At 53.3% G+C, this 27,782-nt stretch overlaps 1 protein-coding gene across 1 annotated transcript; it reads right to left on the reverse strand.

Annotated features, from left to right (window-relative positions):
- Positions 1-884: 884 nt before the first annotated feature.
- DNAAF2 (dynein axonemal assembly factor 2) lies at positions 885-26,185 on the reverse strand. Its single transcript, XM_077324183.1, has 3 exons — positions 24,003-26,185; positions 9,914-10,060; positions 885-2,355 (listed from the first exon to the last, which is right to left on the reverse strand). Exons 1-3 carry the CDS (start codon positions 26,019-26,021, stop codon positions 1,870-1,872), a joined length of 2,652 nt encoding a protein of 883 aa, XP_077180298.1. The 5' UTR covers positions 26,022-26,185; the 3' UTR covers positions 885-1,869.
- Positions 26,186-27,782: the final 1,597 nt, after the last annotated feature.

Raw genomic sequence — 27,782 nt, forward strand, 5'->3', positions numbered from 1 at the left:
GGCAGAGGCAGGCTTTCCTCGATGTTCATGTCCAGCTGTAGGCCACAGTCACGAAGGAAGGTGCCCTGGGCCCGCACCACAGGACTTCCCCCCAAGGGCTGGGCTCTCTGACAGGCCACAATGCAATACAGGGATCATTAACAAGAACGGCTAACACAGACAGCAAATGGCTGACTGGAGCCTGTTCTGTGGGTTTTGATAGGGTAAATGTCCAAATTCCCAAGCTACAACTACTGAATAACAATGCTTTAAGGCAGGATGGGCAAAATCCATCGGAGTCCATAGAGAAAGGACTGAATAAAAGTCTAAATAATATATTTTTAAAACCCTGAAATGCCAATTTTGCGGGTCTTCTAGGGATGCAAATACAAGAGGGGAAAAGACACGGGAGGCTCATATCAATGTTCCCATTTTTGAGCCTTCAGAACAGTCCCATGGTCTGGAACCTTTAACGGACTGGGGAGCTGTGGGGAAGGGAGGGGGGCACACAGGCTTCCCTGGAAGAAGATGGGAGGGGGTGCTTTAGGGCCAAGAAAAAGGGTCAACAGCAGCCCTTTCTGCAGGCCATGGGGAGCAGCAGGGAAGAACTTGGGTGCTGAAAGGACCGGGCCCTGAACTGGACTTCAGTGGGGCTTCCTGGTGCCCCCCCCCCAGACAGAACGGGGTTGCCAGCACTGGCCCCCAGAGCACGGATGCCGAGGGATATTTGAAAGGGGAAGCCGCTCCAAAAGCTGCCCGGAGACAATTTAGGCAGAAGCTCTGTGAACCGTGTAAATCAGGGGTAGTCAAACTGCGGCCCTCCAGATGTCCATGGACTACAATTCCCAGGAGCCCCTGCCAGCGAATGCTGGCAGGGGCTCCTGGGAATTGTAGTCCATGGACATCTGGAGGGCCGCAGTTTGACTAACCCTGGTGTCAATTAACCCTCTGGCCTACAGGGGACTGCGAAGTGGCCAGAAACTAGCCTCCGGTTTCTGTTTTCAGTGGCTAAAAATGGACTGTCTTGGGTTAAGGCTGCAGTTTCTTTTCTGTCCCATCCCCCCCGATTGGTGCCCCTTTTTGCCATTCCCACGACTTGCTCGTGGGGCACGAGGGGCGCAGGAGAAACGGAGCCATGCGCGTCTCTGTTTCTGTGCTCTGTTGGGACTGCATCCCCTTGCGTTGCCATGGAGCAGGCCAGCTCTGAAACCCGTCCAGGAGAGGCCCAGAGGCCTAGCTGCCCAACGGCTTCCACCCACTGTGTGAGCTGGCCGTCCCGGCCCTAGAGAAGGAGCACCCATGAGGCCCACCTTGAGGAATGCTCAAGGGTAGATTGCTCGTCAAAGGCCAGGAAAGCAAAGCTGCTTTTTGCTTGCAACATTGACAGGGGCTTGCAGAGGTATCTTTGCCTCCTGCCTACCCTCTGGGAGGGGCTGGGAGGGGGGGGCAGGACGTGGCTTCCAAAGGCCACAGCAGTGGTGGTCAGGTATTACAAGATATGTTTGGGGGAGCACAGTGGGAACGGCCGGACTGAAGGGAAGCTCAGGGGGGCTCTGAAGAAGCTGCCAGCACAGGCCTTGTGTGCCAACATGACTTGTGCAAGACCACATGTTCTTGGGAAAGTCCCATTAGTTTCCGCGGGGGCCAGAGACGCGCAACAGGCTGCTGGTGACACATGGGATGTGGGAGGGACCGTCAAACCTTGATGAGCTGTGTTGTTTTTTCCAAACAAACCCCCTCTCAATTTGGGGAGTCCCTCCTAATGTTTTCAGCACGTTCGGTTTTGGGCTGTTTTCATCAGGTTTCCCCGGAGTCTTTGCTTAAAGGGAAACTGGGGAGAGGGGAGGACTGAAACGGCAGAAAGTCTGCCTGCCGTCTGACAGCGCCCAATTAGTCCAGTTCGTACAGCAAGGGATTCTGAAAGGTGACGGCACAGTGTGTTGCATGCTGGCTAATTAGCCGCACGCTCCCGTCTCTCATGTCGGTTTCCTGTAACACCGGGCCAGGTGGATGACCGGGCTCTGTAACACCTGCGTGAACCTTCTCTCCTGTTCCGGCCTGCTCACCCCCATCCAGTGGCCTCTGCTCTGTGCCTGTGGCTCCTGAGTCCACTGCAAATGTGAGGCCTGACTCCTGTAACTTCCCAGGAGCGGCCGAGCCGGGCTCAGCGGGGCCGAGCTCCGCACAATGGCCCTGTCCCCACCCAGCCGGCTCCTTTGTCTCCGCAGCTGCGAGCGAGTCGGAGGCCGCCTCGGTTTGGGCGCCGTGCTCTCCTGCCGGGTGGCTTTCCGCTCTGGATGGGCGTCTGCCGTCCTCTGAGCCAGGATTTACTTTCTCTTCTGCTGGGCCAGCGTCAGGGCTGTTACGCTCCTGGGCCTGTTGAGGAGAAGGAAAAGTCGGTCATTGTAGTAGGCTGAAGCAGGGGGAGGACTATGCTGGAATCAGGCTCTTGAAAACTGAACAGGAACCTGGTCTCCTGTGCAGTTGGGCCCCTCCGTTTCCTGGAAGAAGAGGCAGAGAGGTTCATTAGCCTGACGGCGGACCAAAGGAGTGGCTGCCTTGGGAGCATTTTGAGACAAACGGACACCGTCCCTCGGCCCTTGGCTTAGGGTGTGGGTTGTCCCCACTGTGGATTCTGTGTGCCCTTGAAAGAGCTGCTGTTTCTCGCTCATCTTTTCTAGATAGCCAGGACACTGACTGGCACTTGGTGGGCAACGATCTTTGAACGTTTAGTGGATAAACTAAATCAGGCTTTCTCAACCGGGCGTTCGTGAAACTCTGCGGTTTCTGGATGGTTCTGGAAGGGCTTCCTGAATGGGCAAGAGCTCATTAATTTTTCATTTATATTTAAAATCTGTAAATTAATTTACAGATTTTTAAATTTCATATATATTTTTAAATTTAAATATGGGTGATAGGACCATAGATGGTCAGGGTGACCAGCCCTCCCTCCCCAAATGACCAGTGGTGGGCCTGGAGGAGATAGGAAGGGGAGGGGCCCTGGGTGGGCATGTCCACAGCTCTGCTTCCCATCCACAGTTTGCAGGATTGCGCCACTTCTGGGGTTTCTCAAGGCCTGAAGAGAGTTTCAGGGGTTTCGCAATGGTCAAAACATTGAGAAAGGCTGGTCTAAAGCAACAGAACAAAGTCTGAGTCCAGGGGCACTTTGAAGACCAACCAAATTTTATTCAAGGTGTCAGCTTTTGTGGGCACACACCCTGTGCGTGCCACAAAAGCTTACACCTCAAAGAAAACATAACTTAGAGACGTAGTAATATAGGAATCCTCTCTCCCTTCACAGCCCCGCAGGTGGGAGTCTGTTGTTCTGAATTTGGGAACTCAAGTTTTGCAATCTCACAGTGAAGGGGAAACACCTGGGACTGGCTGTGTTCCCAAGTTCGTCTTCCCCACCAGTCCTCACCGAAGAGGACTGTCCTCCAGGCCGTCTCCTGTAGCAGCTGCAGGCAGTCCAGGCAAACTCCCCTGCCGCACGGAAGTCCCTCGAGCCAAGCCGCTCTCCGTTCCCTAGCCAAATAACCAGCACCTGCAAAGCACTGGCTCTGCCAAGGCCCAGGAACTGGCGCCCCCCTGGCACCAGCAAGACATACAGGGTGCCCACCTCCCATGCCCCCTTTTAACAGCAGCAACAAAAAAAAGGCGAAAAAACGGGCCTGGAGTCTTCAGCAGTTTGGCTCTCTTCAGGATTACTGCCTGGTGCAAACGTAGGAGGATACGCAGACAATGGGTGTGGTGGCTTTGTCTAAGCCTTTTCTTGCAAGCGGAATCGTCAAAAATATGAAGTGTTCCTGGAATGAACATCTGCGCGGAGAGCAGCTATTCCGGCGGCCACACCACGGCTCCGTGCACTCAGGCAGGGCTGGAGGTTATTCCTGTAGGACAGGGCTTCCGCCCTGACCTGGGACACCCAGCCGAGCCTGCTCTCCTCAGCTCTCCGAAGTCTAAGTAGGGTCGGCTAGCGTAGTGTTGTGGTGGAGAGTGGCGGCCTCCAATCTGGGGGAACTGGGTTTGCCTCCCCACCCTTCCTCCACATGCAGCCAGCGGGGGGACCTTGGGCCAGTCCCAGTTCCTCCAAGGCCTCCCTCCCTCACAGGGTGCCTGTTGTGGGGAGAGGAAGGGAGAGGTGTTTGTAAGCTGCTTTGGGACTCTCCTCTAGTACTTGGACCGCCAAGGGCAGCCCAAGGTCGCTATGCAGAGGCAGGCAATGGCCAGGCGCTTCTGGCTGCCTCTCCCCTTGAAATCCCTAGAAGCTGCCTGCAAAGCTACATCATTGGAAGGGACTCAAAGGCTATCTGGCTGAACAAGCCTGGATATTAGCTTTGCAACCCAGGCCACAGTGGGCTACATCAAGTTGCGTCTCCTGGCAACTCAAACAAGTGAGGCAGTTAACAAACCTTTAGCAGAGGCTAATCCTCCCAAGCCAGACAGTCTGGGCGAGAGGCAATTTCCTCCTGAATGCAAATATGCTCATTTGCCCGTATCCAGTCATGCCAAAGAGCGGGGGTGGGGTGAGGACGGGGATCTATGCCCTCCCACCTCTGTATCTCTCTCCGGACTCTCTTAGGCTCCGGTGGATGACGGGGTAGGGGGCTAGGGGTACAGTCATGCCTAGGCGGAAGACAGCAGATGAGCTCTGGTCTGGGCTGCATAAGAGCCTGATAGCTCTTGAAAGCTAAACAGGGTCAGCCGTGGTTGCTATTTGGCCGGGAGAGCACTCAGGGGGTCCTGGATTGTTCTGTGGAGGGAGGCAGGGGCAAGCCACCTGTGTCCATCCTGCCAAGGATATCCCCTGGCCCAAGATGATTATTATAGACTGCACGTGCTCCCAGGAAGCTTTGTGCTCCAACCTTCTTCCAAATAACACTGTACGGAATGCCAAGCACTGACAGTCATTACGACTCTCAAGAGTCCAGCAGCAGAGAGATGACGGAACCCAGAGGCAGGTCGAATGCGAGAGAAGGCACCGCTTGACGTGGGAGTGAAACACAGAATCGGAAACACAGCTGTGGCACCCTATTTTGAGATCGTCCCAGAATCAGAATGAGAACGTCTGAAAGTAGGGCAGGGCAACTGAGCTGGGCCCATAAAGGGGGCGGACTTTGCCCGTGCCATTCTTTCCCTGAGGGTTGGTCGTTGAAGGGTACGTGCCGACCCGGCTGACAAATAGCAAAGTCCACTTGCTGGCCCTGAACTCCAAAGTCTGGAGAAATGCTGGCTGCGGCTCCTTTGCACGGCAGGGACACGTGAGGGCTTCCGGCAGTGGTTGCAAGCACAATACCAAGGCAAGGTTGAAATGCAAATCAGTTCAGAGTTTTGACTACTGTCCCTTTGCCATTTTCATTGGTGGTGTGGTGAAGAGGTTAAGAACGGCAGGTTCTCTCTCCACCCCACGTACCTCACAGGGGGTCTGTTGTGAGGATAGGAAAGGGAAAGGTGATTGTAAGCCACTTTGAGATGCCTTCGGGTAGAGAAAAGTGGCATATAAGTACCAACTCTTCAGTAACGGAAGAAGAAGAAGAGTTGGTTCTTATATGCCGCTGTTCTCTACCCGAAGGAGTCTCAAAGCGGCTTCCAGTCGCCTTCCCTTTCCTCTCCCCACAACAGACACCCTGTGAGGGAGGGGAGCTGAGAGAACCCTGAAATTACTGAAGAAGAAGAAGAAGAAGAAATAAGAAGAAGAAGAAGAAGAAGAAGAAGAAGAGTTGGTTCTTATATGCCACTTTTCCCTACCCAAAGGAGGCTCAAAGCGGCTTCCAGTCGCCTTCCCTTTCCTCTCCCCACAACAGACACGCTGTGAGGGAGGAGAGGCTGAGAGAGCCCTGAGATTCCTGCTCGGTCAGAACAGTTTTCTCAGTGCCGTAGCGAGCCCAAGGTCACCCAGCTGGTTGCATGTGGGGGAGCGCAAAATCAAACGCAGCTTGCCAGATTAGAAGTCCGCACTCCTAACCACGACACCAAACTGGCTTTCTAAAGGCTCTCTCAGCCTCACCTCCCTCACAGGGTGTCTGTTGTGGGGAGAGGCAAAGCGACTGTAAGCCGCAGTGAAAAGCGGTATAAAAAGCAACTCTTCTTCTATTTCATCTATACATCATCTCGTTACAGGGGAAGTCATGCTAGGGAAAGCAGAAGGCCCAGCAGATTCAGTTAAGGAAGCCACAAAGACCCTCCATTAGCCAGGCCTGAGCATGACTGTTAATGACAAGGCCTTTTGGAGCTTGTTAATTCTTAATGTCCCTGTAAATAAGTGAATTGGTGGCATTTCACCCATACAAAGACACTCATGTGCAGAAATGTTCCAAGACTGGATCTTCAGAGACTCTCCCACAATTCCTGTGTGCCCAGAGGTCAGTTGGGGTGGCTACACTGAGCCTTCTGCTGTGCCGGGTCATGTTCAAAGTGGCTGTCTAAAGCCATCTTCTGTGTAGGGTCAGAATAAATTTTGAGCCCAATGGCACCTTTAAGGCCCACAAAGTTTTATTCAAGTTGTAAGCGCATGCGCATGAAAGCTTAAAATTTGAATAAAACTTTGTGGATCTTTATTTTATTTATTTATTTATTATATATTTATATACCACCCTCCCCTGAGGCTCAGGGCGGCTCACATGGAACATAACAATACACAGAAGTTTATTTCTTCATAATGTAACATATAAATATAACAGTAATAACTATAACTGAAAGTAACAGTCTGCTTCAAAGCAGTACAACATGTCCATGGTCTATCTTGAAGGTGCCACTGGACTACAAACTTGTCACTTCAGACCAACATGGCAACCTACCTGAATCCATGTCAGGTCAGTTGATTCTTAAGTTTTCTACAAATGTCAGATAGCCAGATATGACCTGGTCTGCCCCATTTTTCTTCCTTCTACTCCTTGCCCATTTGCAGAGGCGACACATTAAGTGCTTAATGAGCATCAAAACCGCAGACGTCAAACAGCCTCACAGCTGGATCAAAGCCTGGCTCCAAAGGTACACTTTCCAAATCCTTACTGAATTATTTGAAATGTTTGTCCTCTTTCTCTCTATGTAAATATTTGAAACTGCAGTTTGTTCCAGCAGCAAACAACATTAAATGCAGTACGGAACAGTCTTTATTTTTCATGCTTTGCTTTAATGAGAAATTAAGAACATGCTGGGTCAGGCCAGGGGCCCATCTAGTCTAGCATCTTGCCTCACAAAGTGAGCATCAATGGAGAACCAGCTTGAGGTCATGGTTAAGAGCAGCACCCTGTAATCGGGAGACCTGGGTTTGATTCCCCATTCCTCCTCCATATGCAGCCAGCTGGGTGACCTTGGGCCAGTTCTCAGAGCTCTCTCAGCCTCACCTGCTTCACAGAGTATCTGCTGAGGGGGGACGAAGTGAAGGTGACTGTAAGGTGCTTGAACATTCCATCAGATAGTAAAAAGCGGGGTACATAAAAAACAGCTCTCTACCAACAACAGAATACAAAGGTCTTTCCTTAAGAACATAAAAGAGACCTGCTCAATCAGACCAGTGGTCAATCTAGTCCAGCCTCCTGTCTCACAGAGGAGCCAACCAGTTCCTCTGGAGGGCCAGCAACAGGGCAGAGAGGCCGAGGCCTTCCTAAGGACATCAGGAGAGCCCTGCTGGGTCAGACCAGGGGTCCATCCAGTCCAGCCTCCTGTCTCACACAGGGGCCAGCCAGTTCCTCTGGAGGGCCAGCAACAGGGCAGAGAGGCCGAGGCCTTCCTAAGGACATCAGGAGAGCCCTGCTGGGTCAGACCAGGGGTCCATCCTGTCCAGCCTCCTATCTCACACAGGGGCCAGCCAGTTCCTCTGGAGGGCCAGCAACAGAGCAGAGAGGCCGAGGCCTTCCTAAGGACATCAGGAGAGCCCTGCTGGGTCAGACCAGGGGTCCATCCTGTCCAGCCTCCTATCTCACACAGGGGCCAGCCAGTTCCTCTGGAGGGCCAGCAACAGGGCAGAGAGGCCGAGGCCTTCCTAAGGACATCAGGAGAGCCCTGCTGGGTCAGACCAGGGGTCCATCCAGTCCAGCCTCCTGTGTCACACAGGGACCAGCCAGTTCCTCTGGAGGGCCAGCAACAGGGCAGAGAGGCCGAGGCCTTCCTGAGAACATCAGGAGAGCCCTGCTGGATCAGACCAGGGGTCCATCCAGTCCAGCCTCCTGTCTCACACAGGGGCCAGCCAGTTCCTCTGGAGGGCCAGCAACAGGGGAGAGAGGCCGAGGCCTTCCTAAAGACATCAGGAGAGCCCTGCTGGATCAGACCAGGGGTCCCTCCAGTCCAGCCTCCTGTCTCACACAGGGGCCAGCCAGTTCCTCTGGAGGGCCAGCAACAGGGCAGAGAGGCCGAGGCCTTCCTAAGGACATCAGGAGAGCCCTGCTGGATCAGACCAGGGGTCCATCCAGTCCAGCCTCCTGTCTCAGGGGCCAGCCAGTTCCTCTGGAGGGCCAGCAACAGGGCAGGGAGGCCGAGGCCTTCCTAAAGACATCAGGAGAGCCCTGCTGGGTCAGACCAGGGGTCCATCCAGTCCAGCATCCCGTCTCACACAGGGGCCAGCCAGTTCCTCTGGAGGGCCATCCACAGGGCAGAGAGGCCGAGGTCTTCCTAAGGAGATCAGGAGAGCCCTGCTGGGTCAGACCAGGGGTCCATCCAGTCCAGCCTCCTGTCTCACACAGGGGCCAGCCAGTTCCTCTGGAGGGCCAGCAACAGGGCAGAGAGGCCGAGGCCTTCCTAAGGACATCAGGAGAGCCCTGCTGGATCAGACCAGGGGTCCCTCCAGTCCAGCCTCCTGTCTCACACAGGGGCCAGCCAGTTCCTCTGGAGGGCCAGCAACAGGGCAGAGAGGCCGAGGCCTTCCTGAGAACATCAGGAGAGCCTTGCTGGGTCAGACCAGGGGTCCATCCAGTCCAGCCTCCTGTCTCACTCAGGGGCCAGCCAGTTCCTCTGGAGGGCCAGCAACAGGGCAGAGAGGCCGAGGCCTTCCTAAGGACATCAGGAGAGCCCTGCCGGGTCAGACCAGGGGTCCCTCCAGTCCAGCCTCCTGTCTCACACAGGGGCCAGCCAGTTCCTCTGGAGGGCCAGCAACAGGGCAGAGAGGCCGAGGCCTTCCTAAGGACATCAGAAGAGCCCTGCTGGGTCAGACCAGGGGTCTCTCCAGTCCAGCCTCCTGTCTCACTCAGGGGCCAGCCAGTTCCTCTGGAGGGCCAGCAACAGGGCAGAGAGGCCGAGGCCTTCCTAAGGACATCAGAAGAGCCTTGCTGGGTCAGACCAGGGGTCCATCCAGTCCAGACTCCTGTCTCACACAGAGGCCAGCCAGTTCCTCTGGAGGGCCAGCAACAGGGCAGAGAGGCCGAGGCCTTCCTGAGAACATCAGGAGAGCCCTGCTGGGTCAGACCAGGGGTCCATCCAGTCCAGCCTCCTGTCTCACACAGGGGCCAGCCAGTTCCTCTGGAGGACCAAGAACATGGCATGGAAACCACAGTTGTTGCTTGATGTTACCTCCTGGCTCTGGAATTCACAGGTTGTCTCTTCCACAAGGCTAGACCCAGAACTCAATGGCAGTCGCATTTTAACCCCTGTATCTCTTTAGTCTCCTGCTGCTGGAGTGAACTGTTTGAGGTTGACTAGAGCCTGTTGGTTAAGTGGGTAGACTAAGCCTGAGAGGAGGGGGCCCGTGTTCAAATCCCAGTTCATCCACAAGGCTCACTTATTGAAAGGATGACCGACAGGAGGGAAGAACTCTGTATTTTGCTCCGAGTTCCTTGCAGAGGCACTGGCTGAAATGTAATAAACAGGCCCCCACACCGCACACCCAGTGTCCCCCCACACCCTGTTTCAGGGCTTCTAAGCACACTACAGATGTGGAGGGGGAACTTGCAGGGGTCTTTGTCCAGCTGCTCTGGTGCAAGGGTGCGGGACCACCTCTTACCTTTAATCGGATCCGACTCTGGCTCTCAGACACTTCAAGCACTTCTGTCAAGGGCTGAGGTTCCGTCTCGGGCCAGCAATGGTCAGAGGGTCTTCGGAGGTTGTCCAGAAACTCAGCGACGTTGTCTTCGGTAACAAAAAACTTTTCCTAAAGGGGAGAGATGAGCACAATCATTTAGGCTTTCTTTGATTACTGGCTGATGAAGATGGGACTTGCACGGTCTCAAGGTGTCCTGCCCAAAGCATAAATGGCAGAGAATTAGGGGTGCTAACTTTGGGCTGTGAAATTCATAGAGATTTGACCATGGGGTGGGGGGAAGGATGGCAGCAGATTATAATGCCATAAATTCCACCCTCCGAGGTGGCCATTCTCTCCAGTGGAATTGACCTCTGTCACCAGCAGATCTCCAGGCACCCCCTGGGGGCTGGCAATTCTTCAAGGAGGTGGGGAAGAAACATTCCCAAGCTTGAGGCAAAGCGTCTTGCCTAAAAATGCCGGCCCCCAGTTGAAGGCAGAATTTCAGGCCTAGGAACAGGGAGACCATAGGGCAGGGGTAGTCAAACTGCGGCCCTCCAGATGTCCATGGACTACACTTCCCAGGAGCCCCTGCCAGCATACCCCTGCCACAGGGTGTATCATGGATGCTCTGCACACGGAGGCCTTACTCCCATGCCAACATGCTCACATATAGTCTGCAGGTTGCAAACGGTGCACCTCACCTGCTTACTTCTGCTAATCATATTCCAATGACACCTGAGCACAGCAGCCTGGTCCCCCCCCCACACACACACAGATCAGTTAGCAACTCTGGTTGTGACAGCAGGTCAGTTTCATTTTAGCTGCTCTTGACATGATCCGTGTGTGCTGCGCGTTTGTGTGTGTGTGTGTGTGTGCGTTTGTGTGAAGTGCCATCACAGTCATAGACAACTTCCACCCACTCCTGCAAGGGGCTGCAAGAGAGCCAGCTTGGTGTAGTGGTTAGGAGTGCGGATGTCTAATCTGGTGAGCCGGGTTTGAATCTGCACTCCCCCACATGCAGCCAGCTGGGTGACCCTGGGCTCGCCTCGGCACTGAGGAAGCTGCTCTGACTGAGCAGGACTATCAGGGCTCTCTCAGCCTCACCCACCTCACAGGGTGTCTGTTGTGGGGAGAGGAAAGGGAAGGCGACTGTAAGCCGCTTTGAGACTCCTTTGGGTAGAGAAGAGCGGCATATAAGAACCAACTCTTCTCCAGTAATATCAGGGCTCTCTCAGCCTCACCTCCCTCACAGGGTGTCTGTTGTGGGGAGAGGAAAGGGAAGGCAATTGGAAGCCACTTTGAGACTCCTTCGGGTAGAGAAATGCGGCATATAAGAACCAACTCTTCTTCTTTCAAGACAAGGGAGAAGCACAAATGCTTTGTCATTGCCTGTCTTCCTTGGTGGTCTCCCTTCCAAATATCAACCTGCTTAAACGTCTGAGATTTCATAAGGCTGGGCTATGCCATGTTGCCTTCCCTTCCCCCCCAAAACTCAGCAAGCAGGAAACTATGCTCATGTAAGACTGTCATATCCCCACCACCACCACCACGGGTTCTGTGCATTTAAGATTTATTAGAGGGGAGGGGAACCAATCAGATGAAGCTTTTGTATATATAATCCCCAACAAGACAGTAAAAGATTCGCTGATTCTGTGCTGTGTCCAAGGCAGAGGAGCCTTGGCAAAAGACAAAGCTGGCCTCCCTTGTATTACGAGATACATGGCTTGCTCAAGGCAGTCTTGTGTTTCCAGAAGAACAGGGCACTCTGGTTCGGGGCTTTTTACAGACAGAACCCCCAGCACAGGCCTCCAACTCTGGTGCAGTCTGGCCTTCTGAAGTTATCACAGTGAATTCCCTTCTCTGATCCGCAGGACAAAAAACGGGGAGGGCTGGTGAGAAATGCCAAAAGGTGTGGGAATGCAGCCTGCCTGCCAGGAGAGAAGGAAAGCCGGCCAAGGGTGTGTGTTTGTCTTGAGGGCTGGGAATTTAAGGCGGATTGTGCTGCGAGAATTAATTTCTCCAAGCCTTAATAATGAAACTGGCTGCATACATTCAGTGGGCGGGGGCTGGGAAATAATACAAATAACCTAGGGGCATCTACGGTGTAATAACGGCAAGCAATACTGTAAACTCCCAAACAAACACATCAGATTCCACCACCCAATTTATAAACGTGAAAGAAGTCACTATGGAAGAACACCAGAAGAATCCCTGCTGGATCAGGCCAATTGTCCTTCTAGTCCAGCATCCTGTCTCGCAGGTCCTTTCTGCAGTGACCTAATATTTCACATCAGCACTCTTTTAGTTGTGTGGAATGTCCTCGATTTTTTACAAACATCAGGCTCCTCAGGCACAGCTTTGGAGAAACGGTTTTCTTTGCTCAACTTTTTGGAGTTCTGAAAGCCCCAGAGAGTGAATTCATGGTAAACCAGTGCAAGTGGTTAGCATTCTACTCCCTGCTTTTCCACGCACACACACCCATTTCATTCCCTCTGCAGCTTGCCGTCATTTTATATTTTATATACGGTACATATTTCTGGTTGTCAACTAGTTCCTCTAGAGGGCCAACAACAAGACAGAGAGGCCAAGGCCTTCCTAAGGACATCAGGAAAGCCCTGCTGGGTCAGACGAGAGGTCCATCCAGTCCAGCCTCCTTTCTCACACAGGGGCCAGCCAGTCCCTCTGAAGGGCCAGCAACAGGGCAGAGAGGCCGAGGCCTTCCTACAGACATCAGGAGAGCCCTGCTGGGTCAGACCAGGGGTCCCTCCAGTCCAGCCTCCTGTCTCACTCAGGGGCCAGCCAGTTCCTCTGGAGGGCCAGCAACAGGGCAGAGAGGCCGAGGCCTTCCTAAGGACACCAGGAGAGCCCTGCTGGGTCAGACCAGGGGTCCCTCCAGTCCAGCCTCCTGCCTCACACAGGGGCCAGCCAGTTCCTCTGGAGGGCCAGCAACAGGGCAGAGAGGCCGAGGCCTTCCTACAGACATCAGGAGAGCCCTGCTGGGTCAGACCAGGGGTCCCTCCAGTCCAGCCTCCTGTCTCACTCAGGGGCCAGCCAGTTCCTCTGGAGGGCCAGCAACAGGGCAGAGAGGCCGAGGCCTTCCTAAGGACACCAGGAGAGCCCTGCTGGGTCAGACCAGGGGTCCCTCCAGTCCAGCCTCCTGCCTCACACAGGGGCCAGCCAGTTCCTCTGGAGGGCCAGCAACAGGGCAGAGAGGCCGAGGCCTTCCTAAGGACATCAGGAGAGCCCTGCTGGGTCAGACCAGAGGTCCATCCAGTCCAGCCTCCTTTCTCACACAGGGGCCAGCCAGTCCCTCTGCAGGGCCAGCAACAGGGCAGAGAGGCCAAGGCCTTCCTAAGAGCATCAGGAGAGCCCTGCTGGGTCAGACCAGGGGTCCATCCAGTCCAGCCTCCTTTCTCACACAGGGGCCAGCCAGTCCCTCTGCAGGGCCAGCAACAGGGCAGAGAGGCCGAGGCCTTCCTAAGGACATCAGGAGAGCCCTGCTGGGTCAGACCAGGGGTCCATCCAGTCCAGCCTCCTGTCTCACACAGGGGCCAGCCAGTTCCTCTGGAGGGCCAGCAACAGGGCAGAGAGGCCGAGGCCTTCCTAAGAGCATCAGGAGAGCCCTGCTGGGTCAGACCAGGGGTCCATCCAGTCCAGCCTCCTTTCTCACACAGGGGCCAGCCAGTCCCTCTGCAGGGCCAGCAACAGGGCAGAGAGGCCGAGGCCTTCCTAAGGACATCAGGAGAGCCCTGCTGGGTCAGACCAGGGGTCCATCCAGTCCAGCCTCCTTTCTCACACAGGGGCCAGCCAGTCCCTCTGCAGGGCCAGCAACAGGGCAGAGAGGCCGAGGCCTTCCTAAGGACATCAGGAGAGCCCTGCTGGGTCAGACCAGGGGTCCATCCAGTCCATCCTCCTGTCTCTTTCAGGGGCCAGCCAGTCCCTCTGCAGGGCCAGCAACAGGGCAGAGAGGCCAAGGCCTTCCTAAGAGCATCAGGAGAGCCCTGCTGGGTCAGACCAGGGGTCCATCCAGTCCAGCCTCCTTTCTCACACAGGGGCCAGCCAGTCCCTCTGCAGGGCCAGCAACAGGGCAGAGAGGCCGAGGCCTTCCTAAGGACATCAGGAGAGCCCTGCTGGGTCAGACCAGGGGTCCATCTAGTCCAGCCTCCTGTCTCACACAGGGGCCAGCCAGTTCCTCTGGTGGTCCAACAACAGGGCAGAGAGGCCGAGGCCTTCCTAAGGACATCAGGAGAGCCCTGCTGGGTCAGACCAGGGGTCCATCCAGTCCAGCCTCCTGTCTCACACAGGGGCCAGCCAGTTCCTCTGGAGGGACAGCAACAGGGCAGAGAGGCCGAGGCCTTCCTAAGGACACCAGGAGAGCCCTGCTGGGTCAGACCAGGGGTCCATCCAGTCCAGCCTCCTGCCTCACCCAGGGGCCAGCCAGTTCAGAACCACATATGGCCTTTTTTTTCAGGCCACTGAAAGGATACTAAAATGAAATCATTAATAAAACACTTTGGGGGAAACGATGCCTGGGCATCACCCCCAATTTTAAACAAGAGGCGGTTTCAGCAACCAGGAAACCAGCATGGGAAATCTGGCGGTTTCCTCCACAGCCATCCGTGTGACTTTATTAGGACTGAGAGCTTCTCTCAAGGAGACTGGGGGCATTTCAAAAGTAGGTCACAAGGGGGATCGACATTATCACTGTGCCATTCAGGCTGGAGAGTCAAAAGAAAGTTCAGGTCTGTGGTCCCACGGCCTCGGTGGCTCTTATCGTGCCTGGCAGAGAGGAAGTCAGCTGGTCTGCGTCTCAAGGGCTGCAAACATGAAAGTCAGTGCTGGGGCGGGGGGGGGGGTGGGAGCTGGCATCTGCGAGCAGCGATTAGAACAGCTCCAAAAAGGCTTTCAGCAGCCTAATGGGGCGGTTAAGGACTTTCCTCACTTAGCTTTCCTGTGCAAGAAGCCCATTAAATCCACCTCCAGATTGTAAGCTAGTTCCAAGGGGACTGAGTGCTGGAGCATCCCACCTGGTCCATGCTGACACTCTTGCGCACTTTAATTTTAGTTCAAGTCTTATTTTATTGTATGTTTTCAATTACCGTATTTGCTGGCGTATAAGACGACTGGGCGTATAAGACATTTCCACTCAAAATATAGAGTTTGTTACATTATATTACAGTACTATGGGCCACTATGGGCGGCTCTGTCTATCCCAACTGAAGTGCACCCGGCGTACAGGACGACCCCCCCACTTGGAGGCATGTTTTTCAGGGGGAAAAAGTAGTCTTATACGCCAGCAAATACTGTAATGTCTTTATGTTTACGTGTTGTACACCGCCCTGAGCCAGTCCACTGGGAAAGTGGTATAGAAATCAGCATCAGCATCATCATTATCGTTATATTATTATTATCGTTGTTATTATTATTATTATTATTATTATTATTATTATTATTATTATTGATGGTGATGATGGCTGCCTCAAAAATGCCGTTGCTTTTCTACCAGCTGTTTAATCGGCCTCAGAGTCTACATTCCTCATGCAACAATGGCCTCGTGCCTCGTCGCTTTCAACACAGGATCTGAATGATTCGTGCTGCAGACCGACCGACCGTTCCCAGTCTCTGACAGTGGTACAATAAACGCCCTAATCCCAAACACACCCTGTTAGTTCCAGACTTAGACACACACACTCACACACATGGGTCTGTCAAAGATGCAAGCCACAGAGAAGTAAAACAGCCAAAGACAAGGAATGGCTGGAAATCAGGAAATTCCTGAAGCTGTGTAGGCAAGGGCCTGGGCAGGAGAAGGACCTCAGCTGCATATAATGCCACATGGCCCACCGTCCAAAGCTGCCATTTTCTTCGTAGTCGTCTGGAGACCACATGGAATTCTAGGAGATCACCAGGCCCCACATGGAGTTCAGAAGCACTACTTCCATTTATATACAAAAGGGTATCAGAGACATAAAGAGCTTTGCTTGGAGGAAAAGAAGAAGAAGAGTTGGTTCTTAGATGCTGCTTTTCTCTCCCAAAGGAGTCTCAAAGTGGCTTACAGTTGCCTTCCCTTTCCTCTCCCCACAACAGACACCCTGTGAGGTGGGTGAGACTGAGAGAGCCCTAATATTACTGCCCGGTCAGAACAGTTTTATCAGTGCTGTGGTGAGCCCAAGGTCACCCAGCTGGCTGCATGTGGGGGAGCGCAGAATCGAACCTGGCATGCACTCCTAACCACTACACCAAACTGGCTCCAGGGCAGAAAATACATTAGATTGGGGTAGAGATGGTGGGTGCATGGATGGATGGATGGACAGATACATTGATAGATAATAGAGGGTAGATGATGTTGCCATCCCTTGATACGAGTTCTTTATTTTCACAATTTTCTAAAAAGAAAAATCAAAACCAGACAGATCATTTTCTCCTTGGTTACTGAGAAAGCAGAAGAGCCCCTAGCACTCAGGACGGTGAGAGTCACCACCCAATGTAGTCCGATTACCCTTCCTGCTTTATTTAGCCAACAAGGCTCCTCTGCCTCTGAGTAGCCCCTCGGTCCCACTTGGCACGGGGGTCACAGAAATGGTGGGAAACAAAGCAGCCCTTCTGTTCTGGAGCAGAGTCTCTTGGGCTTCATGGCAAATTCAGACACTGACACGTTAATCCATCTTGCAGCCCCAGTTTTGCAAGAAAATCAAGAAGGAAGCCGGCAAAGGAAGGTCTGTGGTGGGAAGATGAACAGATCTGTGGTTAAGCTGCAGCAAAGAATTCAGCTAAGGAAGGTGTGGGGTTGAGAGCTTGCTCAATGCTCACAAGCCGGAACACAGTCACACGGGAGGTGGAGAGACAAGCCCCGCTGATCAACAAAGGTGATGTTGCAGGCTCACAAAGATATGAGGCAGAACGCAGAAGAGCAAAGGTTCTTGGTTGGCCTTCTGTTATTTAATGGGAATCGGTCCATATTAGAGCTGCTGAAGTTTTTCTCTGGATGGCCCAGGCTAGCCGAATCTCATTAGATCTGGGAAGCTAAGCAGGGTTGGTCCTGGTTAATACTTGGATGTGAGAGCAAGGAGGAAGTTCATAGAATCATAGAATAACAGAGTTGGAAGGGACCTCCTGGGTCATCTAGTCCAATCCCCTGCACTATGCAGGACACTCACACCCCTCTCGCTCATCCACTGTCACCTGCCACCCCATTGAACCTTCACAGAATCACCCTCTCCGTCAGATGGCCATCTAGCCTCTGCCTAAAAATCTCCAAAGATGGAGATCCCACCACCTCCCGAGGAAGCCTGTTCCACTGAGGAACCGCTCTAACCGTCAGGAACGTCTTCCGGAGGTTTAGACGGAATTTCTTTTGCATTAATTTTATCCCATTGGTTCTGGTCCGTCCCTCCAGGGCAAGAGAGAACAACTCTGCTCCATCCTCTACATGGCACCCTTTTAAATACTTGAAGATGGTTATCAGATCCCCTCTCAATCGTGTCCTCTCCAGGCTAAACAGACCAAGCTCCCTCAACCTTTCCTCCTACATCTTGGTCTCCAAACCCCTCACCATCTTTGTTGCCCTCCTTTGGACACACTCCAGTTTGTCTACATTCCTCTTCAACTGCGGTGCCCAAAACTGAACGCAGTTGTAGGTTGCTATGCAGAGGCAGGCCTGTGAACATCTCTTGGTTGCAGGGTTGGCCAAGCAGGGGTGGCTGGAGCTCATGGGACTTGTAATTGATGGACATCTGGAGAGCCACAGTTTGGCCAAACCTGCTCTTTGGAAACACCATAAGTTGGTTATGACTCTATAGCAGGGGTAGTCAAACTGCGGCCCTCCAGATGTCCATGGACTACAATTCCCAGGAGCCCCTGCCAGCGAATGCTGGCAGGGGCTCCTGGGAATTGTAGTCCATGGACATCTGGAGGGCTGCAGTTTGACTACCCCTGCTCTATAGTATTTTTCACCACCAGCATGAACAGAATGCCCAAGCTATGTCCATCTTGGCCTCTATAAATGCCAAGGGAGTTGTCTTCTTTAACGTTCTACATTTAGATGTCACAGTGCTGAAAATAAGACAAGCTCTTTTTTAAAAAAATCCATCCTATCCAACTAAATTTACAGGCACATTAATTTTATTTGCACATGTTATTGCACATGTGGTAGTCATGGGATACCCTGCAACAGCCCTCCAGTTAAAAGCTTTTGCCCACATAGAATAAACATCTGAGGGCCAAGAACCATCCAGTCCACATTTTCTCCACTCATTTAAAAACCATTAAAGACTCAGGAGCTCAGAAAAGCTCGGTCGGCAGTTTTGCTGCTAGCAGCAAAAGTTTCAGAAAGGAAAAAACTACGCCAACGTATAATCCGGGGGCAAGCAAAGCAGGGGATTCATGGTAATAGGAAACTCTCACACTGCAGGATAAGAGGAAAAAACAGAAGGGCTGATGTTGACAAAAAACGCAAACTGCAAGCCTGCCGAATAAAGACAAAGCTACTTATCTGCATTCTCCCTGATAAAGTAAATTAAACAGACCTGCTGGAAATGCTGAAAGTCAGGACAATGACAATTTAAGAAGCCAATGTTGGGGGCAAAGGAAGAGCACGTTTTGTTAGGAATTTTGTCTTGAGCCAGCGTGGGGTAGTGGTTAAGAGCGGTGAACTCTACTCTGGAGAACCAGGTCTGTTTCCCCACTCTTCCTCCACAGGACCTTGGGTCAGTCCCAGCTCTCTTAGAGCTGTTTGCAGAACTCTCTCAGCCTCCCCTCCCAAGCAGGGTGTCTGTTGAGGAGAGAGGAAGGGAAGGCCATTACAAGCCACTTTGGGACTCCTTTAGGTATTGCAAAGCAGGGTCTAAAAACCAGCTCTTCTTCTTCATCTCTACCTTAATGTAAAATCTTCATAAGTTTTCAAGTAGAAGCTATAATGGCTTGGTTTGAATTGATTTATAGTTCTGTTCAAAACTCTGATGCCTTATGCTGGATGGGGATCAGATGACGAAGAGTTGGTTCTTAGGAGCCGCTTTTCTCTACCCGAAGGAGTCTCAAAGCAGCTTACAGTCGCCTTCCCTTTCCTCTCCCCACAACAGACACCCTGTGAGGGAGGGGAGGCTGAGAGAGACCTGACAGGACTGCTCAGTCAGAATAAGTCTGACAGGACTGGGACTGGCCCAAGGTCACCCAGCTGGCTGCTGGTGGAGGAGTAGGGAATCAAACACAGTTTGCCAGATTAGAAGCCCCCGTTCTTTAACCACACCACCACGCTGGCTCCCTAGTTGCTTGACGCTGGTGTTTCGTCATCAACGGCTGGAGTGTCCACAGTAGACTAGACAGTGTGAGCCCATCTGTGCAGGGCTGTGGTGGGTGACTCTACAGACCACAAAGACCATCTAGCAATCTTTGGGTCTCTTCCAATCCCACAACTATGCAGTGAGGGCAAAAAAAACATGCTCCTAAACTGCATCGTCTGAGGTCACCAATGTGGTACCTGTGGTGCCTGGAAAGACCTTTCCTAGTGCCCATCAAGTGTTTTTTTAGAATATAGCTGGTTCCGGGTGAGGCTTTTGCCAAGCAAGGATTCGGACTGGCCACTGGAGACTGGATTAGCTTTGCAGATTTTCTTTTATTAAAAAAAAAAAAAGTTTTGGCCATAGCTGCCAGCACAGCACAAAGATTTTGACTGTGTGACTGAGGGTAAACTTGACTTCCATTTTGGGGCTGGCTCCACCTCCTGTGGCATCCATTTTGTGGCCATGCCCACTACCCCATGTCGGAATTCCTAATGTGCCCACAGACTCAAAGAGGCTTGCAGCCCCTGGCTTAGATTCTCCCCAGAGAGCACTTGCTCCTTTCTGGTGGGCCACTTTTGAACTTCTGGGCTTTTTCCAGTGGTCCTCCCCCCCTCCCCCTCTCACACACAATCTTTGGAACCAGGATTCTGTCACTGCAGCTCATCCATAGGTCTCCTCTTGCATGTGGAGCCACAGCTACTCAATGGAACTGCCCACCATTCTTGTAGCGTTCAGTTTAAGACTCAGCAAGAAAATGAGCTTCTGATCAGCCTGAAACGTTGAACAAACAGCTCAGGAGAGAAGTTAGAGACAAATCCATGGCGGCCTTGATGAATTCAAACTTGTCTTTTGTAACCGTTCTTGGTCCTCTCCAAGCCAGAATCCTTGTTCCCAACAGCAACTTCTGACACAAGGAGTTAAGCGTTTCAGTCAACCAGGCTGTTAATGACCTTTCTGCAGCCTGAGACAGAAATGCCACAGTCGTTTCTCCCCCCCCCCCCCCCCCCGGTGATCAAGACTCCATAATGAATGAGATAGTAACATTTCAAAGTTCTAACCAAAACTGACGTTTCATCCACTGAATCTCCATTTAGCAGACTGGTGAATTTTAAGTAGCTCTGGAATAGAAGGTTACATGGCCTCTTTAAATGGCACAAGCTACTTAGAAATCAGACTTTGTCCCTCTCCACAGCTATGATTTATACAAAGCCACACTGAGGAGAATATAAAGAACATAAGAGAAGTTGTGCTGGATCAGACCAATGGCCCGTCCAGTAATACTGGGCATCATCAGAAGGCCCACCAGCAGGGCCAGAATTCCAGATGTCATCCCGCTGTTTCCCTTCAAGCACCAAGAATATAAAGCATCACTTCCCCAGACAGAAGAACATCAGAAAAGCTATGTTGGATCAAGCCAATGGCCCAACCAGTCCAACACTCTGCATCACAAAGGTGCCAAAACTGAGGGGCCATCAGGAGATCCACCAGAGGGGCCAGAACTCCAGAAGCCTTCCCACTGTGCCCCCCTAAGCATTAAGAATACAGAGCATCACCGCCCCAGATATGGCATTCCACTGGTATCCTATGGCTAATAGCTATTGGTGAACCTCTGTAATCATCACAGAGCAGAAAGTGACTGAAAGATCCATTCAAGCACCTCACTACAAGGCATGACTTCTCCACACAACATCCATCCAGGCCAGGGATACTTAACATGATGCCTTGGGGTACCAAGGTACCTTTCTTGGCCTATACCAAGTGTTCTTAGAAAGCAGGTTGGCCAAGGTGGGGCTCTCACCCAACTGGCCTTCTGATTGGCCACTGAAGATCTAATGGACTGTGAAGTTCTCCAGTAGCAGCAGCCACCACTGTGTTTGTTTAATTTACTCTCAGCCTTCTTTCCTTGGGTATCTTTAATTACCTCTCGAGAGCCAGCTTGGGGTAGTGGTTAAGTGTGTATGCTTCTAATCTGGAGAACCGGGTTTGATTCCCCGCTCCTCCTCCGCATGCAGCTAGCCACCTTTGGCCAGTCACAATTCTCTCAGAGCTCTCTTAGTCCCACCAATCTCCCAGGGTGTCTGTTGTGGGGAGAGGTAGTAAAAATTGGGGAACAAAACACCAGCTCTTCTCTCTTCTGCTCCCTGAACTTGGGCTTTTTCAGTGTATGTGGCTCTGCCTCCTGCAGCAGCCATTTTGTGGTGTCCACTTTGTGGTTGTGTCCATTACCCTGAATTAAAATTCTACAGGCGTACCCAGGCTGAAAAAGGCTGGGTACCCTCAGTACCTGAGGACGTGTGCATGCACATGAAATCTTATAACCAGAATCAAGCTTTGTTGGTTCTTAAAAGTGCCACTGGACTCAGCAACAGAAACTATGACATGATGCACTATCGCCTTCAAGATGCTAAAACACTCCCATTGGAAAAGAATCACCAAGCAGTCTTGGGAGCACCTTTGTACATAGGAATTCTTCTCCTGCAGTATCCTTCTACTGGTGGACAGCGAGACTGACCGCAAGGGCTTGCTGTTGTCAGTTTACTGCCATCCTGACAACAACAAACACTTGGGAATGCCTGAAGGTATTTTAAGAATGTGTCTACAAATGACAAGCACAAATGTGGGAAAGCATGGAGAACATCTGGCTAGCAGCAGCTTCAGCCTTCTCAGACGGAGATCTTTTCTAGCACCTCATTCCCCAGGCCAGGGATTGAATTTGCCACAGTTGACTTCTGCATGGTGCAGGAAATGGCTTTAGCAAATGGCTTTCAAATATAATGGTATCGCAGGTGTACATCGGAACACCAGAAGAGCCCTGCTGGAGCAGACCAAAAGCCCGTCATTTTCTTCACATGGCAGGTGACCAGCTGCCTCTAAGAAGCCCTCTAGCAAGGAGACTGCAACAGCAACCCCCCCGCCCCACCTCCCCAGCAACTGATATAAATATAAAGACATAGACCTTTGGTACCAGACCTGGTACATCTACTGAGGATTTCTTTTTAACAGCTTAGCTGTCCTCCTTAATTAGGCAACTCAAGTAAGTATTTCTTTGTGCCGATACCAGTGACAAATTTGAGTTAGTAAAACTGCTCAGTGGCAGGGATTATTCAAAGTGGCCCGTGTACAGAAAGATCACATGGCAGTCAAATATTCCAGGAAACCAAAAATCTCACCGTGTGCCTCGCTGCCCAGACACACTGATACTAAGTTAGACCTGTGGTCTACCCAGCTCAGACAATATTACTCTGACTGGCTCTACAGGGACTCAGGCAGAGACACAACTTTCCTAACACTGGAGATCCTCTAATGAAAGAGATCCAGCATTTGAACCACCCGCATTACTCCACGGTTACACTCTGGCGTGCAGAAAGCCCATGATGGGCTGTCAACAAGGACACTGGTGCAAATACTGCCTCTGAGGAGCAGACCAGGAAATGGAGCTCATTTGAGAGTAAAAACAAATAAAACCTTTTATTCTGCCTCTCTGTTTCTGAAATACACACCACAGCCAAACCACAAGCTAGAACACCTGTTTGTTCCCTGGACAGGTGGCAGAAGGTGGTTTCCCTTCAGGGCTGACCTCAAGGAGAAAGCCGCAACATCAAGTCAGAGAACACGGACCAAATGTTTTTCTTCTTTTCCCTGTTCTAAGCACCAGTATGACCTGAGGGTCATTCAATTTGGAGTTCTAGATCCCTCTAGGACAGGACCTCAGCTAAGGCTGCGGTTTACTTGGTTCTCACCACAGGAGGCCCCTTATGTTAGTGAAGCCATCAGGGACCTGCTTTGACTTCTTAGGACAATGCTAAACGGTGTTTCCTGGTGACAAACAGCAGCACTTGGTTGTGGGTGTCAGTTAAAGGCCGTCATTCTTGCTAGAATACTTTCAGATTTCTTTCCTGGGGACCCTTTTCCTCAATGCTCAGTTTTCTCTAAGGAATTGGAAATCAGACAAGTCCATCTCGATCACTAACCACAGGATTGTCAACTCTGAAGTAGGTTGTCAGGCACAGGTTCCCAGACTGGGCTGGGGTGAGGGTACGCCTCCTCTGGGAAGTGCATACACTTGGATAGGTGAGGGCTGAATTCCTCCCTCATGTCAATACAACAGGTGATAATACAAGAAGCCAGGTATCTTTCCCCTCAAGACTATGGGGGGACTTCTTGAACCATGTTGCAGATGCAGTGTCACTTTGCTCTCGTGTTACTCACGTGCACACAAGTGAAGAAGCTGCCTTATTCCTTGATCTACTAGCCTTGGCTACTCAGGCTTGCCAGGACCTCAGGAAGAGATCTCTCGATCCACCTACTACCTGATCCCCTGAACAGGACACCCCAAGGACTGAACCTGAGACCTTCTGCACACAAAGCAAAGGCAGCAACCGCTGGCAGGGGCTCATGGGAATTGTAGTCCATGAACATCTGGAGGACCACAGGTTGACTACCCCTGACTTAGAGGAAAGGCGAAATATCCAATCAGTGATAGTATCTCTGGAGACACGTGTGGCTCTTGACATACCACTGGTGGAACCCCTGAGCAATGTTTCCCAGTGTGACCCCAGGTAGATATCTAATTGGCAGGTGATCCCCCCCCCCTTTGAAACAGCCACTGCCAGAGGAACAGGGAAGTTGGGAGCCACCCTGCGGCTTAGAAATATAAAGAGCTGCAAAGAAATGGGCGGTATAGAAAGCTAAATAAATAAATAAATAGGCCTCATGCCAGGGATGGAATAAAATAGCTCTTCTGGCTGATTGTAATTGTGAGTGTGCCTGCAAGTCGCTGTAAAGGCAATTACCTGCAAGGCATCTTCATTTAGGCCAAAGTACAGCTTTGTCCAAAGTCCAGTGGAGCCAGGTGCCTTCGCCAGGTGAATGACAGCATTACCTAATGACACGCTGATGCTACCTTCTGGGGAAGTCAGTTGATTTTCGGCAGGCAGCTGCAAGAGGAGGCTGTAGGAAGCCGAGTCTTTGGTGGCAAAGCTAACCCGGTAGTGATGTGTGCCCACCTCCCCTCTGAGGCTGTGGGGCACAATGCCTGGCACTTGCAAGAGCAGCGTGAGGGATTCTTCATCCTGAGTGCACTGGAAAGGAGGGCACAGGGGAGGAGCAGGGCTGCTGGAAGGGCTCGGGGCAGGCTCCGGGTCAAGAGCAAGTCCTGTGCCGGAGAGCAGAGGGGAGTCCAGAGGGCTGTTTGCAGCAAAGTCACCAGTCCCACAAAGATCTGTGGAAGGGGAGCCTGTCAGTGCTGCAGGGCTGCTACCAGGGTGCCGGGAGCCATCCGGACAGGGACCAGTTTCCACATTCATATCTGGGCTGGGGCACTGGGTGGTCACAGGGTGCTCAGAGCCGACTCCAGAGAGGTGTGGAGAAGGGACTGCGGCCTCATGGAGCTCTGAGCAGGGCTCAGCTCGGGCGGCCTCCGGACTCTGCTGAAGAGCCATCTCAGCCCCAAGCCCCGCCGGAGTGACAGCAGGTTGCCTCATGCCAGGGGCGGCCGGAAGCCCCTCGCAGGCCGTCTCCTGGCCCCTGCTGTCAAGGGTCGCTGTTGGGGCGGCAGAGCCGGAGCTCCCCTCGGAAGCAACCTGATCGCTGGTCTCTGGATCGCCGGGCAGCTTTGGGGCCGGGCCACTCCCAGCCAAGTCCTCCGCCGACCCGGGCGGACCTCTTTCTTCGGCGCACACCGGAAGCTGCACGTGGTTTGTCCCCCCGTGTGCGGCAGGCGCGTCCTCCTTCTCCTGCTGCTCGTGGGGCGTGCCGGGCAGGGCGGGCCGCAGGACGGGCAGGGTGACGACGAGGCGGCGCTGGCTCTTGTCGAAGGTGGCGCGGCCTTGCTCCTCGTCCACGGCGTAGGGCAGGCGCAGGCGGAGGCGGTAGGCGGCGGGGCGGCGCGAGTCGAGCTGCAGCTCCCTGCCGCGGACCTCGAGGCAAGCCTGGGCGGCGGAGCTCAGCAGCGGCAGCTCGACCGTCACCTCCAGCTCGCGCGGCACCGGGCTGGGCGCAGAGTCGCGGCTGCAGCGGTAGTCCTGCAGGTCCACGTAGGCGCGCTGCCGCAGGGTCCACCGCGGGGTGGTGGCGGCCGGGGCCGGGGCCGGTGCGGGCGGGCTGCGCGGGGCCTCGGCGGGCCGGGGCGGGTAGGCGTAGGGGGTGCGGAAGGGTGGCAGCGGCGAGGCCCCCCCGCCGTCGTCGTGGTCCTGCTCTGCGGGGGCGGCGTTGCCCGGGAGCGGCGTGCGGAGGAGCGCGGCCACGGGCAGGCCCTTGTACTTGGTGCCGCGCAGGGGGGCGGCGTTGGCGCGGTCGAGGCCCGGCGCGAAGTGGCTCTCCACGGCGTCCAGCGCGGTGTCGTCGAGCAGGCGGCGGAAGCGGGCGGAGCGGGCGGCCAGGCGCAGGGCGTCCGGGTGGAAGAGCACGTCGTAGACGAGGCGGCGCGGGGCGCGGGGGCGGCGGCCCAGCTCCTCGCGGCCGGGGGCCAGGCAGTGCGGCAGGGCCCAGCGGCTCCCGCCCGCCTCCCGCCGCGCCTCGGGCCGCGCCACCAGCGCGTTGGCGCACACGTTGACGTAGCAGCGGCGGGCGCCGGCCTGGCTCGTGCGCAGCACCCACCCGGGCGACGGGTGCAGGAAGCGCGCCTCCACGCCCCGCTGCCGCTCCAGCGCCGCCACCTCCGCCTCGTACACCGCCCGCTGCGCCGGGTCCGACAGCTCGGCCGCGTACTCCGCGAACAGGCGCCGGAACTCCTCGTCCGCGAAGGCCCGGCGCAGCCGCTCCGCCTCCTCGCCCGTCAGCTCCAGCGCCTCCAGCCCCGAGCAGCCCGCCATGGCCCCGCCGACGCGCCTCAGGGGACGCCGGGCCCGACAAGATGGCGGCGGCGGCGGCGTTGCCAAGGGGACGGAGCGCGACGAGGCGGCGGCGGCGGCGTTGCCAGGGGGACCGAGCGCAACGAGGCGGCGGCGGCGTGGTTGCTAGGGAGACGGGACTAACAAGATGGCGGCGGCGTGGTTGCCCGGGGGACGGAGCGAAACGCGGCGGCGGCGTTGCTAGGGAGACGGGCCTGACAAGATGGCGGCGGCCGCGGTTGCTATGGAGACGGGCCCACTCAAAGAATGGCGGGGAAGGCGCCGTCTATGGACCCGTTTATAGCAGTCGTTCCTGAATCCGTGGCGGAGGCAGAGATGCCGGCCTGGGTGCAGAGAAGGGCCAAGGCCAGGCTGGATGTCAGGAATGGTTAATATTCTTGTGGAGTTTGAGACGGAATTCCTTTTGCATCCATTTCATCCTATTGGTTCTGGTCCGTCCCTCCGGGCCTTCGAGTCCAGACAGAACAACCTCTGGATTTAATTTTGTTTTCAAGGGTCTTTCCTCAGTGAGTGGGGAGGCAGCTATGAATTTCCTGCACTCTGCAGGAAGAAAAAGGCAGTTGAGCTGAGGCCCCTTTGCAAATCCCGTTATTCTCTCATGTTATTGTTATTATCATGTTGTTATTGTTGTTATATTATTGTTATCACCTGTTACCATGTTATTTGTATTTTTTTTCCTGTTTCTTGTAAACCACAGTGAGCCTTCGGGGAGGGCAGTATATAAATATAACAAATAAAAATAAATTAATAATAATAATACACTGTGGACCGATTAGTACACAAATGGTGACTTTTTACATGAGGCAGAACTTTCAGAATTCGGGTTTACTTTACTAATACCAGATGAAGTCTGAATATCGTCACATCAACTCCCATCTCCTGAAGATGTGCCAAAGATCAGTAATGCTCCCCACAAACCAATGTCTTCCTACTACACAATTGCATCTTGCGGTGCCATTGTAGGATCCTTTAAAAGGGCAACCTTGGTCCGAAACAGCAGAACAAAGTTTGAGTCCAGGGGCACCTTCAAAACCAGGGGTAGTCAAACTGCGGCCCTCCAGATGTCCATGGACTACAATTCCCATGAGCCCCTGCCAGCATTCGCTGGCAGGGGCTCATGGGAATTGTAGTCCATGGACATCTGGAGGGCCGCAGTTTGACTACCCCTGTTCAAAACCAACAAAGTTTAATTCTGACTAGAAGCTTTCATGTGCATGCCCACTTCTTCAGGTGCTTTGGCAGGTGGATCTGACAAAGTGTGCATGCACATGAAAGCTTGTAGATCTTGAAACTTTGCTGTTCAGGGAGAATAGGAATACCACTGACCATGGTGCTTAGCTTTTCAGTTCACTCTCGCCTTGTTTTAGTGAGGCCATGTAACCTGATCTCTCTAGAAACGTAGCACACAATCCCATCAGTGGTTTCCTGTTTAAATTTGTAGCTCCCTTGTTTTAAACAAAATCCAGCTCAGGCATTTGCTTGAGGCCCGACTCAAAACATCTGGTGCCCTCCCCCCCTCTGATGCTCCCCATGACTGGACTATTGAACCTACCTAGGGATCCCTCAGTGTAATTGTTCTGTTAAATACTGTTCTGGATGTCATGTTACACTACGTTTGTTATGTAAAACACCCAGAGTCGTATGGAACAGCGGTATACTAATCCAAATAAAGAAATGATTAGGAATGTTGTGAGTTACTTTGCCTTGGAACGCCCTACGTTT

Source organism: Paroedura picta, chromosome 2, assembly GCF_049243985.1.
Source record: "Paroedura picta isolate Pp20150507F chromosome 2, Ppicta_v3.0, whole genome shotgun sequence".
Taxonomy (NCBI): domain Eukaryota; kingdom Metazoa; phylum Chordata; class Lepidosauria; order Squamata; family Gekkonidae; genus Paroedura; species Paroedura picta.

Excerpts from the sequence above, each read along its gene's own strand:
- DNAAF2 (XM_077324183.1), bottom strand. The coding sequence starts at position 26,021 with ATGGCGGGCTGCTCGGGGCTGGAGGCGCTGGAGCTGACGGGCGAGGAG. Across the intron at positions 10,061-24,002 it reads TAAATGAAGATGCCTTGCAG|GAAAAGTTTTTTGTTACCGA; the intron begins GTAATTGCCTTT and ends TCTCCCCTTTAG. Across the intron at positions 2,356-9,913 it reads AGAGTCGGATCCGATTAAAG|GCCCAGGAGCGTAACAGCCC; the intron begins GTAAGAGGTGGT and ends TCTCCTCAACAG.